Below are 21,681 nucleotides of genomic sequence, written 5' to 3'. Positions count from 1 at the left end.
GCCAATCATCCAGAAAGCGAAACAGTCATTTGAAATAGATTCATTACAAATAGACTAAAATATTTTAAGCTTTTATTTTTACAATTTTCTCTGCACTAAATATTTGGTTTGGCCGCCTCTTGCATGAATGACTGCATTAATGAGCTGTGGCAATCAGTGTATGACACACTGTGTAGGTGCAATTGAGGGCCAGATTACTTTGATGAGATGATCAGAGAGACTGAATTTTGAGTTTTCATTATCTATAAATCATTGTAATCAAAATTAAAAGAAACAAAGACTTGGAATTTATCAGTCTATATTTGAGAATCATATAGAACAGTGGTGCACAAAGTAAGTCCTTGAGGGTCGACTTTGGCCACCATTGAATATGATTTTCACTGTCTGAGGTGAGGTGACAGGTAAGAAAAATAGCATTTTACACAATCATTTTTTTTTTTTTTTTTCGATGTATTCCTTTACACTCCAGTTCCATAAGATTTCTAAATGTGATGCCCATGTGAAACTGTAAAGCTTAAAGTCTCATAGTGTGGATTTCACTCTATAATGCCTGTGAAATAAATTTAAGAGATAACAGTGAAAGACAACACACTTGGTTTCACTTTTCTGTTTTTATTAACTGTGTGCATCATACACAAAACCTTTTTGGAATAATAAAAAAAACAAAACTCTCTCATATACACCAAATTTTAGAGCCACTTTGTAAACATGCAATAAAAATAGGTCTATGTAAAAGCTGTTTCAGAAGTGTGTCATGCTCGTGACAAATACAGAAAAACAAAGGCTCTAAGTTTTAATTTATGACATGAATAAATAAACTAAGCCCATCATTTTTGGTTAGTGCTCAGCCCACGAGTCCTCGCAGGCTAACCTCCACATACTTTAACAGATTACAGTGGCATCCTCCAGGGCAAGAAATGGGAATGACCTTTCAGGGAAGTGTGAAGCAGTGAGAAATGGATGAAGTGAGGTAGGATCTGTGCTTATCAGTGGGAGGAAAGTTGGTTCAGCCTCCCCTGCATGCTCTCATGGACCAGCTGCATGGGTTAAACATCTGTAAACTAGCAGTTGGTGAAAGTGACTCCCTACAACATTTAACAACTTCTGCCTCTTTTCAAACAGAGCTGAACACGTTAGTGTGAAGGATTCCAGTTCAAAGTCCTTACAGGATGGAATATTAACCCAGGTTTTCCATGTGTATTGCGGTTTGTGAATCAGAACCTTACACAACAGTCACTAGACAGGTATGAAATGAAATGACCTCAACTTTAATGATTTTCTTGACCTTTGTAAGCAGTTAAAAAAAAATGAAGTAAAAAAAAATAAAAAATTAATCCAGCCAAATATTGTTTACAGTTGTTCTGGATGCTGATGTTCTTCTGAATCCAGCTCAGTGTTAAACATCCTGGTGATTTTTACACTCTCTAATTTCCTCTATCTATTCAGTGCAATCATACACCCCACAGGAGCGTCTCATGAGTTTATTCCAACGCCTGCGTTCAAGGACTAAAATTGTAAGAGAAAAAAGTAAGAAACTGGGACAGATTCAAATGAGGTACACAGTTCATTTCACTCTCACACAATGCCTGTTTACAAAGAAAAATATAGCGTAGTGGTTTTTAAATTACTCAGTACGAGGGAGCATTACTGTCTAGACTCTTTAAGCATGTTTCAAACATCTATGTGCCTTTTGAGGGGTTACATGGGGAATTCAAGTCTGCTCAGAATCCAGTTCTGCCAAAAAAAATAAAAATACCGAAAAGAAACTTGAAATGTAAAGGATAATGTCCACATCACTCACCCACTGATACTATCAAGCTACACTTGGAGAGTAAGAACAGTTCACACTCATACAAATAGTCGCTAGGTTCTATAAATACAACATTTAAATCTGACAAGATGAAACTATCAGTTGTTCTACAGTAGAGGAACTAAAGGTAATTATATGCCATGGAATGCCAGTAATACTGATTGTAGTTAAATGGAAATACATGAAGGTTGTAGTTTTGCATAATGAAGCTCTAGTAACTTCATTTGAACAGATGAGTATTTCAAAATCTTTTAAGGAATATGTAAAAGTCCAACAAATTCCAGACATACAACCTGTTAAATGCGTCAACCTTTGAGCTAATCATCAACTACGTGCTAAATTGTAAGCTTGCAATAATTATACAAAAGCTCTTGTTGGTGTTAATGAGTAAATACTAAAGAACTAAAGTAGTAAGTTGTGTGGTAAATACTAAAGAAAAAAACAGTACACATACATTACATGTAATACAAGAAACACATTAGCATTTAGTGTTGGAAAAGTTATCTGTCAGATCAATGCTAATCTAATCCTCTGGTGTATGAATCCTGTTTTAATGACTGAAAACTTTTTCAAATCAAAAACTGGTATGCTTTGTCTCTTTACCTCTGGTTTACAGATTGAGCAAAACTAGATCCTTCATCTGTTGAATTTACTAATTATTAGTTTAATTGGTACTTTTAAGAATGCACTTAAACACTGGCTTATGTAAAAATAAACTTTTAGCATTCCATGGCACATACAGTTAAAACCAGATGTTTTGATACATTGTAGAAAGAGATGTTTTATGTTTATCTTCACTGTTTGACAGGAAATCATACTAAACTTTTTCAGTTTTATGTCAATTAGCATTGATGCAAGCAAGGCAGCCAATATAAACGACCCAGTGACAACAGTTTTGTCAGGAGGAATGGGCCAAACTTCCAGCAAGCTATTGAGAGAATGGCAAAATACAAATCAAATGTGTATGTAAACATCTGGTTCCAACTGCAAATCTTCGATCCTCATACTATACAGTTGACTCTTTGGGTCCTTCCTGAGCTGCATTCTTGCACCCATACAGCCACTTAATGACGCGGGCATTTCTCTCGATGATGGACACGCCAGTGGGAAGCTGCTCTGCCAGTTCTTCCTGAAACAGTCCATCTCCTGAGTGGCGAGAAAACTCGCTGGGCTCTGAGCCACCACAGCCGTCTCCTCCTACACTGCGCAGAGCCAAGGAAAGCGTGTCTATTGAGCTGGCATAAGAGAGGAAGTTCTCCCGGCCCAGACGCTCTATCATGTCCATGTCCAGTCCACAGAAGTCAAAGAAATGCTCCTGCTCCGACAAAGCTACTGAACAGCGCAAACGCAGGTCTGACTTGGAGCGCTGCAGTTCTCCAAACAGCCTTCTCTGTGGCATCGGGGAGGCACGCTTCCATGGATCGCTCTCATCATCATGCCTAATGTTTATTTGGTCAGTGGTGCCATTAATAAAACCATTTCTTGTGTTTTCCAATGTGCAGTTAAAACCTGGACTTTGGATAGGCTCTGGGGTGCGTTCTTGGTCCGTCTTGCTTGACCTTCGACTCATTGGTCCTCCATCTGTAACATCTTTGTCGTTGGTCCAAGACATTCTAGAGTCCCCATCCCGTGAAGATGCTTTCTCGTCACCTATCACCATCTTCTGAACTCTTTCTCCTCCACCACTCTTTTCTCTCATTGAACCCTGGAAGAGGCGACGTACAAAACTATATCCCTTCAACTCCATGTTATTGTTCTCTCCCAATGTGGAGCTGTTAGGGCTTTTGCACTCTTTCTTCTGCCTGTATATTAACAGGGAGTCTGGCCTCAGCATGCGCTTGCCTGTACTCCTTCTGAGAACGGGGGCACTGTGTGGCGCTACTAGGCTGTTAATTCCAGGCGTTCTGGGGCTTTGAGGCATAACTTTGCTCACGTTGCTCCTGTTGTGTGTTCTGATGTCAATAGAAGTCCGTCTGTTCTCCTTTCTTGCATCATCATTTTCATTTTCGTCTTTTGAGGTGAAGGAGCCAGAGAGAGTAGAGAAGGGGGTGTTGGCTGTCCGTCGCGGGGAAGAACGAGGGGTCAAGCTGCCAGGTACAGAGAGGGCTCTCCGAGGCTGCGGTGGTGGCGTGGCACAGGGCACAAGCACAGGTTCTTGTTTGGTGTTGATCACTTGCTGAGTCTTGACATATTTGGCTTTGTCGGCCTCAAGCCTCTCCACGGCGCTGACCGAACGGCCGTGACCCCCACCGTCGATCTGCCTGCGCAGGTAATCTGGACCCTTGTTGAGCAGCCTCAGAGGAGAGGGGGACCCAATTGGAGTGAGGGGTTTCATGTTACTTTACTGAGCTGGGAAGGACATCAAAACTGCAGCTTCTGACCTGGCTCCGAGCTTCCGGTCCCCACAGTGAGCTGTTGTTGGTTTTGGAGAAGTTTCTAAAAGTAAAAAATTGCAGCAACTCTCATTCCTGTTTCTCACAGCTCATGAAACTTTCTGAAAGGGTTATGAAGAAGTGGTAATTCAAGTGACCGCAAAGTCCAAGTTTGTTGCTATGTTTTCTATAGATAGCTCGCAGTCTCTTTGTTGGGCGGTGGAAGAACTCAGACTAATTGATATCTCTATCTAGTATTTACCCAGGCATCTGACCAGGCAAGCAATGGAGAAGTGCTTTTTTTGTCAGCCAGCAAAGCTCCCAAATAAGATGCTCCCTGCCCACAGCGTGGCAGAAATAGGCAGGGGTGCACTTTGAAAGGTTTACTTCTTCCTCCCCCTCTTTTTGCTTCTCTCGTTTCGTCTCTTAACTACACCCTTCACTGTTGATCTTCTTGGTGGCGGCTGCCCGGTGAAATGAGATATAATGGCCTCAAATATTTGTTTAGTGCAGGTCTTCTCAGGGGCGGTAGGTCAAGACTTATTGTTTGGCACCCGTCCCAGATGAGATGACCTGGCCGGCACCAAGGCACTTGGTTCGATGATGGGCAGGTGGAGAAGAAGCAGATCGCGTCCTCGTCCTAACCTCGGCTGTGGAGACCCCTGGGAGAGTCGGGGAGAGAGAAAGAGTGGTTTTAGTTTGATGTGCTGCTCTCCAGGGCAGGCAGCAGAGACCAGATGGCTGAAAAGACAGCGGCCCCTTTAGCTCTGCTCAGACTGTACCCATTTAAAACCAGAAGGAGCTGCATGAGTGCAGCAGGCAGAGATATGAAGCTGACATATTTGAGCCTTTAATTACCATCAGGCTTGTATATAAATAAAATATAAAATGTCCTTGCAAGTCACCCTCAACACAGGATAAATTGTGACTGAAAATAAACCAAATATGGACTCTAATGTCCAGAAGGGATGATGGCATGTCTGCTTCTATCTTTTCTTTTTTTTTGTACAGGAAGAGGGCCAGACCTTTTCTTATTTTGAGGAGTCATTTGTTTTAGCTATTTTTATCTTTAGAGTTGAGACAATCTGTTTTGGGACCAATTCAGCTGCTTGCTACAGTTAATAGACTAAAATAAACTTTACAGGCAGAGATATTTCCAAACAATATATTACATTTTGAAACAAGCCAGTGTAACTGATGTCTTAAAAATCAGATCAGAAAACTATAAACAGGGGCGTGCTGTGGTGACGTAGGGGATAGCGCAACCCACGTTTGGAGGCCTTGAGTCCTCGACGTGGCCGTCACGGGTTCGATTCCCGGACCCATCGACATTTACCGCATGTCTTCCCCCCTCTCCTTTCCCCTTCCTGTCAGCCAACTTTCAAATAAGGTACACTAGAGCCCACAAAAGACCCCCTGGAGGGGAGGAGAAAAAAAAGAGAAAACTATAGACAGACTGCTGTAATTCAAAGCCACTAAATGTTTCTAAATGGAGCTATACCAAGTGTTTCATACTCTACTCTCTTCATTTTAACAAAAGTTAAATGGGACACTAAAACAAACAGACTATGCTGTTTCCCTAAATGTTAAAACATTTTGCACTATTTTATTTTACATCAATTTCATGCTGCTTCTGCATTTGAGAGGGTAAAAAGCGGGTTGCACAAGCTTATAACAGGCTAGACTCTGCAGAAGGAGTATATTTAGCTAGAAAACACTCAAGCACAGTTATCATGTGTCTGTGTACATGTGCGTGTATATCTGGATGTGCATGCAGCTATGGGTATTTGCATGTCTGCTCTAGTTTTTCACCTGAGTTGTGTGTGTGCGTGTGTGTGTGTGTGTGTGCGTGTCAGTTCAAGGCAAAAAGACAATTTTATAAGTGGTAGTGTCTGGAAACCAGAAACCCAAATTCACAGGTGGTTTATGTCCAAACAGGGAGGAAAGTGCTCATTGTCTTCCGCAAGACAGCAGGAAGGCCATTATTGTTGGGTTTAATTTTCCTTAGGTCAGCTTCAAATGTTATCAGCAGCTATTTTAGTTTTTCCTTCCCAACAAATGAAACAAAAACAGCAAGGAAAATGATTTATATTTCATTGTTATAATAATCTACATAAGACATCCAACAGGAAAAGGTGGAACTCTGTTGACAACACCCCCATTCAAAGTCAGAATTTCTTAGGTATCAAGATATATATCAAACCGAGGAAGCAGAGTTGCCATTTCAAGAAAAAGAGAATCATATCATGTCATAAAATATTGGACCAATGAAGCTTTGCACATCAGGCCTGTAAAGTGTTTTTCTGCTTTTTGATGTTTAATTCAGCATTTGTACTTCCTGACTCTGTCAATACCTTTTACTCAAAGTACTAAATCTGAATAAAATTTCTGTCTGAAGTGGAATCGTTTCTTCTTATATGTTGTTATTTTTCACAAATTTGTGCAACAAATTGTGGCAGGAATTACAACCAAATATAAATTCCTAAAAATGGCTAACACAAACTGTGTATGGGCTGTGTTGTTTGTTCCAATGCCATATTACGGAAAGAAGAAAAAGCAAAGAAACCTTTAATGATCAATGAAACACCCACCAATCAGATTGCTGCGTTTAGATTTCATATGTTTGATTGCTGCATAGCACCAATTTTAGCTGATTCCTCTTAAAGTAGAACATCACTGGCTTTAAAGAAATGCAGCATGTGTTCAATGATGCATGAGTCATGCATATTATGCAAAACACATTTAAATTAATCAAAGCCGCCTGGAGAAACTACAGCCTTTTTTTTCAAAATAATTGAAATGCATCAACATACTTGTACATAAGACAGAAAACTATTTCAAAATGTTTTATATTTGTTACCAATTGAAAACAAAGGACAGGTAATTGCACAACTACCAGACCTTTCATATTAGTGCTGAATTTCTTTTATTTTGGTCATACATAAAAAAACAAAAAAATTAAATATAACCAGCCTGCTGAAATAGTCACACTTTCATATGAAAAACTTGCTATGTCTAACTGTTTTGTGTATAACTACTCTTCAGCTACCACTAAATAATAAGTGCTGCTGAAACTTTAGAAGAAGAGCTTAAGTTTCACCATAATCTAGTTCATTCAGCCTCCACACCCCTTGCAGAGCTTGTCAAATGGCATGCCACTGTAAATTACCTGAGGAATGGGGGCCCTGGCATGCTGGTTAGCTTTTCCAGATGTTGGAGCTCAGGAAAGCCAACCATTGTTTAGGCAGAGTTCCGGGAGAAATTTCTCACGACAGGTGTGGAGGTAAAAGAGGAGACAGGGCTTGGCATGAGGCAAGAAAAATGAGTGGAAAACAGGGAGGAAGTGAGACTGGGGTTACAGTTCAAGTTTTGGTTGTTGGGGGTATTGATGAAAAGATTTTCCTTTGGAACATTCTGATCCCCATCTGAGACAACAGCTACAATGCAACAACTAATTTTACTCTGATCGCATCCAAACACAAGCCTGAGTAGAGTCTTAAATTATGTTGCCAACTTTATTGTAAGGGACTAAAAATATAACATACAACTTATTAATACTGAAAGTAGCAAATCATTCAGTGATCATTTGAAAATAATCCTTTTGATAACAAAAACCTTAATCATTCTGCCAGGTCCTGTAGCCAGTGGCAATATGGCTGTTTTGCTTAATTCACCTAAAATGAAGAAGCTTCAATACTTCTGGTTACATCAGTGCTTGCACCAATTCCAATGAATATCTTTGCTGTATTTGTAATTCAAATGATGATCACTGAATCTGACATAAAGGGCGTTAAGGGAATCCATCACATTTAGATGTCATCACTTGTTGAAAGTGCTAACTTTCTAATCACACATTTAAGTCTTACTGAAAACTGTGAAGTAACAGGCACATTAAAAGACAGATGTTTCCAGAAAATACTGATTAAATGCTGCAACAAAAACACTCAGTACACCCACCCACGCACACACCCACACACACACACACACACACACATATGGAGAACAATGGGGCCCCATTAGCTCCATTGACCGAAATGAGCCAAATTAGTACTCAGCCCATTCTCTTGTGATCTGAAAGCTTGTGAAAAGCGTGAGACTGCCTTTGAATTTCTCTTGTGCTTCATGACCTCCTTTGTCTCCCGCTGTAGGTTGTCATTAACCTCTGAACCCTGTCCCTCTACTCTCATCTCTACAGTGAACACCGCCCCCATCTTTTCCTTAGTAACACCGCCCTAGCTTCTTTTCCCTGCACTCTCCTACCATCTCTACCCTCTCATTTCCCTTGCTTCTTGTAAACACATGCCTGACCTTTCTCTGAATCTGTTTCCCTGTCTGGCTCCTTTTACCGTTACTCCCAGTATCTGAAGTAAATCTTAAAAAGCTTTTGTCCCAACATGTATTGTGTTAAAAGTGTTTTATATATCGGGGCTACATCTGTTTAAACTCTGCTTATGTTCACTTTTTTAGCAACCTACTACTTGATGAGTCAGGAGGTTGTTAGGGTCATAGTGTGATCAACAAAACACAAATACTCTCTCTTTTTTTTTAAATAAAATAGATCAACAAATGCACAGAGTTTGCATATGGAGGAGAACTACAGGGAAGAGAATGTTTCAGAAACAGACCTGAACAGGAGCATACTTAAGTCTGTTATCCCTTTAAAATTAAAGGCAACTCTTAGTAAAAGTCTTGAAGGATTCTTTGTTCCTTAATATGTTTGCTTCTAACAACTTGTAAACCTGCCATTGATCTATTCTCCTGCAGTGTGACAAACCCAATGACTGTCAATTTAGGACTTTCTGGACTAAAAAGGAGCAATAACAAATATGGAACAGTATCTGATACCAAAATAAAATCCTGCACTGCTGTTGCTATGACCAGTGTCTCTCTTTTCTAGTTTGATGTGGTTTTTGTAAGTCTCCTTGCCCTCTTTTAAGACTTTCTTTCCATTCATGTGATTCTATTGCATTAATAAATTGTACAATCTGTCACAGGGGACAGAACAGTGGCATCTCTGTTACTGTTCTATTGGCTGCTGGCGACAGTACTCATTGCATCTGAACAATAGAAAGTGACATCCATGACTGACAACTTAAACTTTAAATAATCCTAGTAGTAAAAAAAAAAACATCATAAAAAAATTCTTAATTCTGCATTTCATTCAAATCTCTGAGGTCAGTACTCTTTTTTTCCACGAATAAAACCAATGAAACTTCGGCAAATGGAATATGTTATCATAGTTTGAGCATAAGTAGTAATAGTAGTGTGATCTGTGTTAGTTGTGAAAATATGTTGCACTGAGATTCCATTGAACAGTGAATATCCCACTGGCATCCATTGTGCATTTCTGATAACTTCAAATAATAAACAAATATTACACTCTAAACAGTCCTTCCCAAAGTTATTATTGTGTACACTCCTATTGTAAGCTTGATAATCAGCATCTCTCAGCAACTTGTTCTATTCTTCGCTGGAGTTTATTCTAGAACTGGACATAAATTGACAGTCCTGCAAGAAAGTATTTGGTGATTTCTACTGTACAACATGGTAATTCTTTGATAAATAAGGTCTCTGAACCTAAAGTCATCTCCAAACTAACAAACCTCTGAATCTCCAGCAACAATCTGTTAAACTTACAACCTTTTTCCGCTAGTTAAACTGCCCTGTCCATCTCTGTCTTTCTTTCCTCCCTTCTTGTCCTCTCTGTTTTGGCCCAGTCCCCAGGGAAGGCTTATACCTACCTCCAGTGCAGCTTAAGAAAAAACAGATGTTTTTTGTCATCCCACATCAAGGAACCCAGACGGCTCCAACGGAGACGCGTAAAGGGAAGGGAGCGTGGCCTTTCAGTTTTATCAGCTGCATTGTTTGTGCCACGTAGATTTGACCCAAGAGGAAGCACATGGGCTGTGTTTAGATTCTATCATGAGTTATGCTGCCAGGTATAAGCAGGCAGATCATTTCTTGTGAAAAATTAGACAAACACAGAAAAACTCAGCAAGTGTTTGTTTTACAAGAGAATAACCTGTAAATAAGCTTCCCAGAGGAAAGACATTTGACCTTTGAGGAAAAGGTTGATAAAAGTTCCTCTGCCAGGTTGGTAAATTCATAACTTTCCATCTGAATCGACATAAATTTGTTAGAAAATGTGGGAATGCACACACAAAAGTTCACAATAGGTTGACAAATGTGGAATGAGAAATTGGCCACCAGAGTGGGAGGTGGAGGAAGTGAACAGGGAGGATGTTGCAGAGGCCCAAGAAGAGGTAGTATTTTGATTTTCTTGTTGAATTAGGAGTAGGGAATGGAATATTTTCATGTAAAATAGTGTGTGAAGCTTTTAGCATCATCTAACAAAATTTCTTAATCCTTGGACAAGTGAAATTTTTCCTCCACATTCCCATCTTAATAGAAACTTGGTAAAGTTAATCTCAGCAATAAATCTATTGAAATCTGTAGTTTTAAGATGTTTATGGATGTCTTTTTGTGTTTTCTTGTGGGAAACCACAATGTTTGAATATGAAGCAATTTGTTTGAATGTTCCTTAATTCTAAAGTAATTCCCAGAAACTTCCCAATAAAAATTCCTACTAAAAGTTTCAAACTTTTGAGTTTCAAAATCTTTGGCAACATCCTGACTGCCTTTTCACTCTGGCAAATATTCTCCACTAACATAATAGAATAAAGACATTGAGCTTAAGAAAATTTGCAAAGGAGTACGTTGAAGAAAAGAAGATGGTGTCATCTTCTGCTCCCCTAACAGAGACGTCTCCGCCTTTTTCTGGATTATTAATGACCAAGAACAACGGTCGTCCTCCATGTTCAGAGTTAAGTGATCTGGCTTCTCTGCCTCATTAGTCAGGTAGTGAAAAGGACAACATGGTGACAATTAAAGCTAAAGATTTGGAGCCATGGGGTACATAAGCCACTGTCTCCCTTCAGACACAAAGACTCCGTTAGCCACTGGGTCTGTGGCTCCACACTCATGTGGAACAGCAGGAGGGCCACCTGGGAGGACTTAAGAGACCCCCGATCTGAATAGACCTCCTTCTGAAACCGTAAAATCGACAAGATGGGCTCTTAACTCATCGCGGCTGCTCTTTTGTCATTCAGATCAAATTATCATTGTGACAGCTGAGGTTTCAGTGGACCAAACATTTCTACTCTGACATGCTGACAGCATGAATAGCTAAATCTCATCTGGATAAAAATTAAGCAGAGAACAAATCCATATTTTCAACTTAAAACCACAGAATTATTATTATTATTATTATTATTATTATTATTATTATTATTATTATTATTATTATTATTATTATTATTATTACTACTACTAATAATAATAATAATAATTTTTATTTTTATTATTATTATTAAAAAGGAGCAACAACAAATATGAAACAGTATCTGATACTGTTCCATATCAGATTATTATTACTACTACTACTACTACTACCACTACTACTACTACTACTACTACTACTAATAATAATAATAATAATAATGTTTAAGTTCATACAAAATCTATTTAGCTTTTAAAAGTTAGCATAATAAATAAAAGAAATACTTTGTATCCTGATCTGCAGCTGCAGTTCACTAACCTATTGATGTAGCATCTACTAAAAATTTGACTGCATACTCCAGATGTTATCAACCTTAAGCTTTACAGCTACCCTTTCTGATGCCGTAACACCACACCACTGCTTGTTCTGATAAGCTTTTTGATAAAGTGTCCGTGTTTATTCTTCTTTTTATTGCCAGGCCAAGACTGTCCTTACTTCAAGGCTTAAGAAGGGTGGTGTTACTGTAGATTACTGACACTCCTGTCCTGGCGGATAAAGTTTTATTAGTCAGTGTTTGTTTTTCCACCAAGAGCTTTTTAAAAGAAAAGTCACAGCGTTCAAATGTTGCATGCGAATGTTTCCACATTAACGACCAGCTTAATGCCACTTTTATGTAACGACGTGGCATCATAAGTTGATACAAATGAAATTGAAAATGACGTAATTAACATATGAGGTTCAGAGGCTTTATAAAGTTGAAGAAAGCGACCAATTTATTTCCCCTCGAAGATCTGCATGAAAGCAGTTCCTTCAGCCTCAATGCCTCCATATCTTCATGATTCTGTGCTGACCTCACTGAAAATGAGTGAACAACTAAATGCTTGGGCAATTCAACAAATTATGAAAGTAGAATACTTAATTTGGTACAAAGATTTATGACTGCTAACATGGCTTATATAATACAGAAGCAGTCTTTCTGTTATAGAAGGACTCCTTCTAATACAGATGACACCTTGCAAGTATCTTTAAAAAAGACGACTGCACAGCACTCTCTTTTACATAATTAAAGTCTGCGGCAAAAGCTCAGCGCTTTCAGTCAAGCAAAACCTCATCTGAAATGTAAATATTGAACCAGAATAATGGTTTGAAATGCATATAGATACTAAACTATTAAAAACAAAAGTTCCATAATTGAACTTGAGCTTGAGGGAAGCAAATGTAAAACATGTCTGAATTTCATACTTTTTCACAATCAGGTGTCCAGATTTGTGCAAATATTTTTGCTGCACTACTATATCTGCGAAGCATACAAGTTTATTTTGAATTCCCAACCATTTTACAGAGGTTATATATTAAATATGCAGTCTGTTTTTTCTTCAATACACATCCAGACCTGGAACCTACCTAGACTCAATAGTTTTCAAGACTGAATAAAAACTTCATATAAAATCAAATAGATTAATTCAAAAAATATATCAATATATCATTAATGTGCTACTAATGAAATACAAGTCCATAAGTTGCTACAATGCCACAATGCCACACAGGCTATTGTAAGAATTATGGTGTTCCTTTTGCATGGAGCTCTCTTCTCATCTCCTCATGAGGTTAACTAAATAATTGAGTGTGTGGCACAGGCAAAACCTAAAAGTGTGGCACACTCCCAGTCTTTGGCTATGGAGAATTGTGTGTGTGACATGTGTGTGTGGGAAGAGACTGTGTAGCAAAAGGGGAACAAAGTGCAGCGAGGTGGAGCTACGTTTGTACACAGCACATCCAAATCTGACTCTCATCAAGCAGGCGCGGCAGCTCTAGACAGCATTGTTTTGGAAATTACGACCACGGCCACTGCTCCCCCCTTCCCACTCCCCCAGCATGCCAGCCTGGCTTATGTGGCCAACAATAAAAGCCACAGTGATCACAGTGTGTGTCTATGTGTGACCGTGAATTCACTGTCCTGAGGTTGTTTATAGAGAACAGTGGAGAGGCATACATCCAGGCACATCCCTCAATCTGCCAGAGTCTTGAATTATGAAGCTCTGTTCTCACACACACCCATTAAGTTCTGCTGGGGTGAGTCCTTGAGAGAGAGACGCTGCTGTCTGGCATGCAGCCAGATGTTTTATTTCACGCATTCAGAACATTTTTCACACTTTTTCACTTCTGTCAGACTCAACAGAGTCCTAAAAGATGCTAAAGCGGGATGCCTGCTTTCAGAATGCAGCAGCAGAATGTAGTCAGTGGTGCTAAAGCATACACCTGTTCCTCTGTAGCAGAGCAAGTAAAAGCAGAAAACATCTAATTCACGCAAACATGCCAAAAGGAAACCTACACTACTTTTGGCGCATTATTCTGAACACGCGTTAGTGTTGCAAGTTGTAAAAAGTTTAGCACTGACTTGTGAATGTTTGTGACAGAGCTTGTTCAGAGAAACTCGGGGCACAAAGCTGCTGCAGTTGTCTCCAAACTCTGGGTAATCTATGACTACCCTGCTGAAGCCCGTCCAGCCCCGCCTCTGTGGAACAACACTCCACCACTTTAAATGTGTCAGCATTGATTCAGCATCCACTCCACAGAGCAGTTCTAAAAGGCTTGACGTCAGAGTTCATAAAATGTCCCACTTATCTTTTTATATGAAAAAGTTTCCCAAATATGTTTAACTGGAGGAGCAAAAGGCAGTTAGTCAATCAAGATTCATCAGTAAAAAGCCATGCTTTTTAAAACGTGCAGTAGATTTTTGTGTGGCATAGTTTTAGTCTTTTAACCCAGGCTTCTACATTTTTAATGATTCTCTGAGACATTAAATAATCATTACAAAATAATTATGATGCACCGGTTAAGCTTGGTTATTAATTATTAAAAGCAAAACAGAGAAAAGACTAATGCAGCTCATTTGCTGCATCAGCAGTGAACAGATACTATTTGACTTAAATCATCTGACACTGCTGAAAGTTTAATTAAACAGAACCATGACTCTTCACATTTTACAGGAATGTTCTGTCTTCTGAACACTGCTGAGGAATCAGATTGAAAATTAAACAACAAAAATAATCAAACCACAAAATAGTTACCGTATGTACAGGATGAGATAATCACCACAGCACATTAAGTTCACTGTAGGACATAAACTTCAAGTTCTTGGGGCTCCAAAAGGTAAAATGTTATAAAAGAGTAAACATACTCAAATGAATAAAGCAAATATTTGTGGCTGACATTATTATGTTTTCCAAATTTTTCTTGTGGATGTTTATGTCATCAATACGCTGTTTTTAATGAGCTTATCAGCAATGTTTGCATAGTTCACCCAAGTTAAGGCTTTATATCTATGCTCAGGTAATTTTGAGGGCCAGAAATTTAGAAATTTGAGAAACATCCATTTAGACAGCAACACTGCATAAAGACTCAACATTGGTTATCATTTAGATTAAAATCAGCCTTCTTTATGCAGGAAATAATGCATAAACCTATGGAAATTGCCTACTATAAGTTTTAGAGTTATTCTTGATTATTTGCATTGGAGTAAAACAATAAAACTTTGAAAATAAGAAGATACTGGTAGTAAAAAAATATACAAAGTAAGACTCTTCAAAATAAAACAAAATTTACACTTATGTTTCTTTTTATTGTCCCAAACTTTATCTTCCTAAAACAACCCTAACCACTTCAAAAATCAACAAAATTAAAACATCCAGAAACTCCTTCAGAAAGACCCTATACCGAGCTCTCGTCCTCTTCCTCGCTGCCTTTTACACTTAGCCGTTAGCCTCCACTGAACCAGCCAGCTGTCTTCTCTCATTACCGATCAGCCGACCTGCTTTGCCTCAAACTGCACCCAAGTGCAGCCGAAAGAGAACCCTCCATTCGTTCCCTTCTCCTCTCTTTGCTTCTGTCAGAATCCGAAAACACGTGGATAAATCAGTGAAGCCGTATCTACGGGCTCATCCTGTGTGGAAAGAGGATGTCCAGCTCGGTGCCATCTTCCTCACGGATGAATGGACGCAGCATGCCACGGCTGAGATTGATGGGACGTGGCAGAGCAACAGAGGTGGCCAGTCAGGCTGTGAACAATTACAAAGATGTGAGAGCAGCGGCGAGAAAGGCTGCTCTCACAGCTGTCAGCCACTCACATGGAGGGTGTCAGGAGATGGAGATCTGTCAGATCATGTTTCATGATTTTCTTGACTACAATGAATTATGGATTGAGTCATAAGCCCATGAAGGAATGGAACTAATGCAATAATAGCAGCTGGGCTTACGCCTAAAATATTTACAAGATAATACAATGAACCAGCCAAGAAACCATGATAATTTTGGAGAAGCTCCAGAGATCCACAGCTCAGGTTGGCTATTAGTCAGGCACTCAACAACTCTGAATCTGGTTTTTATGAGGAAGAGGCAAGAAAGACAGCCAAGACATATCCCAGTTTTTCGCACATCACCTTGAGGGTTCAATCCCCATAATGGAACATGGTGATGTCGGCACCATACTGCTACCATCAGAAGAGAGCACAAAGGCATTTGAGTTGGAAAAAAGCTGGATGGACCTAAAAACAGGGGCAGTCATAGAGAAGAACCTGTTAAAGACTGCAAATGACTGAATGCTGCAGGATACTGCCTCTCATTGATACATGTTAGAATGGTCTAGTCAAAGTCCAAACCAGTTCAGTAGCAGCAAGAATTGAAAATGACTGTTCAAGAGGTTCTCCATCAAACCTGACTAAGTTTGAGCCATTTCATAAAGAATAAAGGAGAAGGATTTTGACTAGTAGAGGTGAACATTATATTAAATTACAACTATTATCACAATGTCACTGTGTGCAATATCCCAATCAATACAAAATAGATTCATTATTTGACAGGATGCTACATTTCAAGTGTAATGCATCCTTGATAAAATGTTTGGCCAACTATATGGACTGAATCTTCCCTCAAATCAACAACTGATGTTGAATTTCAGGGATTGAGATGTTAAAGCTCATGGAGGGCAGGGGAATAATCATATTTTTTCACATTGTCACAGCTATTTTCAGGAATATTATTGAGTCTGGATATTTTTCTGAAATTGTGCAATAAAATCAATCAGATTCCCAAAGTTAGGTTCAAACATTTAAACCAAATTTTAGCTTCTGGAAGCAAACTAGCAAGCAGTAATGGTAAATCTTCCAACAAAGACAAGCCACATAAAAGTGTCTATTCAAAAAGTATTTTAATAACTTTTGAGGGGTAAGAAAAAAACTTTGCTCTTCAAATTGTTACTTGAGTGAAGACGATTCCACACCCTGATGTTTACAAAATAGAAGAAATGCCAGCTTATGAAATAGATGGCAGGTCTTACTGGAGCGTGCAACCAGCTGTCCTTCGTAACAGTGGCTATTACTTTAACATATAGTGTCTGCCTAAATGCATCGATGCAGACTGTAACTATAGAGCTCAAGTTTTAATAATTTCTTGCTCTTTTTCCAATAGTACCCACTCCTTAAAGTTGTTAGAAAGTTCCCACAAACTTTTAGCACAATGGGTGACAAGAAGCTGTAAATTTAAATTATATGACTGGTGGGTTTTTTTTTGTAAGTGTTTGAAGTTTTACACTCCACTGAATGTCAAGTGTCTCAAACCAGCTGCTGATCTGAAACGCACACAAACACACTCTGTATACCCAGAGGGAAGATGATGTCATTAGCAGTGTACATTTTCCCCTTTAATTAGAAACTTGAGCTTCCCACCATAACTTGGAGATCTTTACATGCAGCCACTCAACAACCGAGGGTCTAACAAAGTGAATGTTTAATGTTTTCGTTAAAGAACAGTGTTCAAATCACTGTGTGGTTCAGGAAGGCACATACAAAATCTTAATAGCTGCTGTGGTGGAGCTAACTGACACTGAACTGATAAAAAGCACAAGTGACCAAATGTAAACTAAAACCAGACAATGTTCTGTGGTTTCTGCTTGCTCTTTGCAGCAGGCATTGATGTGGTTCAAACAAATCAGATTAAATACTTACTTAACAACACAAACAAAAAAAAGAGGTAAAATTGAATAAAAAGGATTTAAATTAAGGCATTGCTTTGCAAGCAGTATATCAGACGTCTTTGACAAGTCTATTTATTACGGTAGATTGTTTTCTGATTATTAAGATACAAAAAGCTGGTGTAAGCAAAACAAGCAGATGCATGGTGTAAAGGGTCATAAAATCAACATGCTTCTGCAGGCTTTTCTTAGTACTGTCTTGCATCCTAACATCATCATCAACGCCCGCTCTGGTGCTGCAAACCAAGCCTAAAGGCATAAATAGCATTTTATTTAGCCACGATAATGATGTTAGGACTCCCATCAATGACTCAGATGAAAACTGCAGCAAACAGCTCTCTGCATTTGGCCTCTTCCCCAGGGAGATAGAAGATGTGTTGTTGCTACAGGAATCAGACATATTGCTGCTTCGAAACCAGTAAAACAAAACCAGTATGTTTCACTGCTTATTATTTGTTTTTCACATATAATTTTTCAGTCCCTTGCATTAATATTTGTTCAACCTTTTTAACTTCTCAACCTCAAACCTTACCATCTTTAATTGGTATTTGATGAGATACACACAAATTAGTGAAAATTTTTTAAAAAGGGTCTTGTTCTGAAACGTGGGGCATCCATTTGTATGCAGCCCCCTGAAATCAGACCAATTAAAAATGCACTCAAACGACCCAAGACAACAGCCATGTTATCAATGTGCTCTACAAATCTGGATGTTAAGAAGAGAGAGAATTTATTTTATTTTTTTTAAATGGCAAAAATATGTCCTGTTAGCAGTTTTTAACGAGTCAAGTAGAACAAAGCATGAGTGGCAGCATCGTGGTATGGGGTGGCTTTTTTCAGTAAGCTGGTTAAGAGTTAATGGGAACATGGGTTGAGCTAAACACAGGACAATACTGCTGAAATTTGCAAAAAACTTGAAACTCTAATTATAAACATAGCCATAATTACAATTGACAAGTGTAAATCAGGGGTGTGCAACCTGCGGCTCTGGACCCACAAACAACTCTCAATAACTTTGGTCAGAACTGATGAAGAAAGTGCTTAAATATAGATATAATATCAGATATAGATTTTAGTAGGGCTGTAATGATTCCTCGAGTGCTTTGAGTACCTCGATTATTAAAATTCCTCGAGGAAAATCTATCTGCCTCAAAGCTTCATTCGTTTATGTTTAAATATGTTTCCCATAGTTGGTATTTATCAAAAGTTACAAGCTGTGTTTTTTCACAAAATTGGTAACTCAAGTTTTATTTAGGTGGACTGAGGATAGAAATGGCTCTTTGGATTGTAAAGATTGCAAACCCCTGGTTTAAATAAAAAATTATTTGTGTGTTAAAATAGCCTAGTCAAAGTCCAAGCTAAGATTTTACAAAAGCAGTGAGTAAAAATTCACTAGATGTGCAAAACTGGTGGACTCATACAGTGAAGAGCAAGCAAATTTAACAGTAGCAAACTGTTCAACAAATTACTGCCTGGAGGATACAAATGAACACAAATGCAAGCCACACTTTTTAGATTTTGTCTTGTAAAAAAATATCATACTTTACTTCCAGTTTACAATATTGTGCTACTTTGTGATGGTCTAATACATAAAATACCAATAAAATACAGTGAAGCTTGTGGTTATAACAGGGCAAAAATGGTATGCATGTTTCTGCAAGGTACTGTAATGTCAGTCAAATCTGTCTCCAGACAAGTCACCCTAACAAGAGCCTGAAAATTTATGAACCTGAAGGAAAATATCACAGAATTAACGTTTAGAGCTGTCACTTAAGTCTTTAAAGTTGTCAAAAAAAAGTAGGTTAACTCATCTGCTGAGAAAAATCCCTTGATGTGTTCAAAAGCTCTTGAGCAGCTGCTGAGAGAACCTTGTGGAGAGATTATTGCTGCGTCAGTCTTTATTTTTACCACAGAAGTGTCTCTCAGCACAACTAAAAGATCATCTCTCCCTCAAGAAAGCGAGGATAAAGCACTGCCAGTAGATGATCTGCATCAAACAGAATTACATAGACGATCAAAACGACACGTGCTCACCTATTAAAGTCGGGATAAATCTATTTAGAGACACGTGTGATTTGTTTAGTCTGGCCTCTAAGTTGTTTATGCTCCTGATCCCACTCAAACCAACTCTTGACACTCATTCAAATTAAGTCTGCATAGGACGGGTTGAGGTGGGTCATAGTGGACCCTGAGGCCACATGGTTCTGTCCTTGGAGGAGAATCTGTTCACTTTGAAGTGTGTAGATTGCATAACAAGCATGCCTATTTTCCTTCTGTTTTAAACTTAAGATTCTAGTCTTCTGTTTGGGAAATAACATGCATCAATTATTTATTTGCATGAATAAATAACTAAAAAGTGGTAAAGTTAGCAAATACACACAGTGGAGGTTTGGAAAACAGAGCTTTGGTTACATGCAGATGGATATATTTTAGGTCAAAACTACAAAGCTGTAAACCTACTGCCTTATGTCATCTGTATTTGCCCTAATGAGAGCGCAGGGGTCAGTCAGCTACCCCATTCTCTTCATACCAGCCAGCTAAACTGGGCGTCAAGGTCTGTGGATTGATTTACACTGCAGAAGATACATTGATGCACTTGTCAATTTTTCAGCAAAATCTCTTTGGCTCAAGTTGAAGTCCTGCTCTTGTGTTTATGGGCAATATGCACAGCCAGAAACCAATCAGAGTCATCCTGACCGCTAGAAATGACTTTACAGGGCACGTACTGTATGACTTTATGGCTTGTTCCTTGCTTCCCAGGCACAAGCCATAAAGTTGTCAGATAACTCATGCAAAGACAAACATTTTCTAAAGAAGAAAAACATGTAAAATAAAAAAATATAATTTATTAACACTTAAATTACTTCCAGCAGTGAGGTCGCTGTGCCATCAGCATTTATGTACATAAAGTTAATCTCATTAATTATATTTCTGACGAAAGTACAAAGTAAAAATCACAAACCAGAACAGCAAAGAGTAAGAAAAGATCAAATTAATCACCCCGATTTACCGATCATGGATCAATTCATCCCACCTTGTGATCGCTTTCCCGAACTTTCCAATCAAAATATCTCCCAAATGAACCCGATTCAAACCTACCCGCGACAAGTTTAACAAGAACAACACACGGACCTGTCTGGACTCACCTTATTTACCCCGGTCATCCACTTTGTTTGATTCCCAAATGCAGTAAACGTGTAGAGATCCGTGTGTAATGTCAGATGTTGAGCGTGGCGCTCCGCTCTGCTGCTGCATCTGTAACACACTGAGCAGTGGAGAGGGAGTCCCGACTCCGACCTGCCCCCTCTGAGGAGGAGGGAGGGCGGGCAGGTAGGAGTAAGTTGAGTTCCCGTTTGTATCACACAGTAAAACATTAACACCAATAATTAGGTTTATTTAACCCGATAAAGACGAAAACTGTGGGTGTTCATTTTTCAGAGACATATTTTCACCAGGTTATTCCTACATTTATGAATGCCAGAGTTCCAAACTGCATGTTTTAATCAGGTGAACGAATCTTTCAAAAGAACGCCAGCAAGAAGGAAGTCATTGGTGAAAAACAAACAAACAAACAAACAAACAAACAACAACAACAAAAAAAAAAAACATAAGTTCGCCTCAAGAAATTTATGGGGCACAGCGAACATGATAGAAAACAAAATTGTACTTTTACGACTTTATATCCATAGAAATTAAAGTTACATCATTCTGATCACAACATCGCTACTGTGAATCAGGGGTTGGGCCAGAACAAGCAGTTCCCCCCCAAAACATTTGGTGGCAGCAGAGACATATGCTTACACAGCATATAGCCTATATATATATAAAAAAAAAACATTCGGTAATAGGGTATAGGGTGACCAAACGTCCGTATTTCCCGGGACATGTCCGTATTTCACGTCCTGTCCCGGGCGTCCCGCTGAAAGGTGTCCTGGTTTTCCCAAATGAAAATATGGTCACCCTACGGTAATATAGACACAAATCTATCCAATTCAAGAATTGGACTAATTCTGCCTTTAGTGAATTATTTATATTCAAATAGGTCAGTCAAACATTTGAAAATTGATGTTCACAGAGCCTCTCCTTCCAACCTGACGGAGCTTGAGTCATTTTACTAATCAGTCAGGATCCCACAGTTGGATCCAGACATTTGAAGCAAATTTTGATTTCTGGGAACAAAACAGTAAGCAGT

At 38.8% G+C, this 21,681-nt stretch overlaps 1 protein-coding gene across 1 annotated transcript; it reads right to left on the bottom strand.

The window, feature by feature from the left end:
* Nucleotides 1-596: 596 nt before the first annotated feature.
* Nucleotides 597-20,803, bottom strand: fam110d (family with sequence similarity 110 member D). The gene is made up of 2 exons (XM_044117274.1): nucleotides 20,636-20,803; nucleotides 597-4,844 (listed from the first exon to the last, which is right to left on the bottom strand). The coding sequence occupies exon 2, from the start codon at nucleotides 4,143-4,145 to the stop codon at nucleotides 2,817-2,819; it is 1,329 nt and encodes a 442-aa protein (XP_043973209.1). The 5' UTR covers nucleotides 4,146-4,844; nucleotides 20,636-20,803; the 3' UTR covers nucleotides 597-2,816.
* Between the last annotated feature and the right edge of the window lie 878 nt (nucleotides 20,804-21,681).

This window comes from Gambusia affinis, linkage group LG05 (genome assembly GCF_019740435.1).
Source record: "Gambusia affinis linkage group LG05, SWU_Gaff_1.0, whole genome shotgun sequence".
In the NCBI taxonomy this organism is placed as follows: domain Eukaryota; kingdom Metazoa; phylum Chordata; class Actinopteri; order Cyprinodontiformes; family Poeciliidae; genus Gambusia; species Gambusia affinis.
This window is presented reverse-complemented; position numbering and strand designations above follow the sequence as displayed.

What these genes read in the sequence shown, in the direction of transcription:
- fam110d (XM_044117274.1), bottom strand. Translation starts at nt 4,145, where the DNA reads ATGAAACCCCTCACTCCAATTGGGTCCCCCTCTCCTCTGAGGCTGCTC.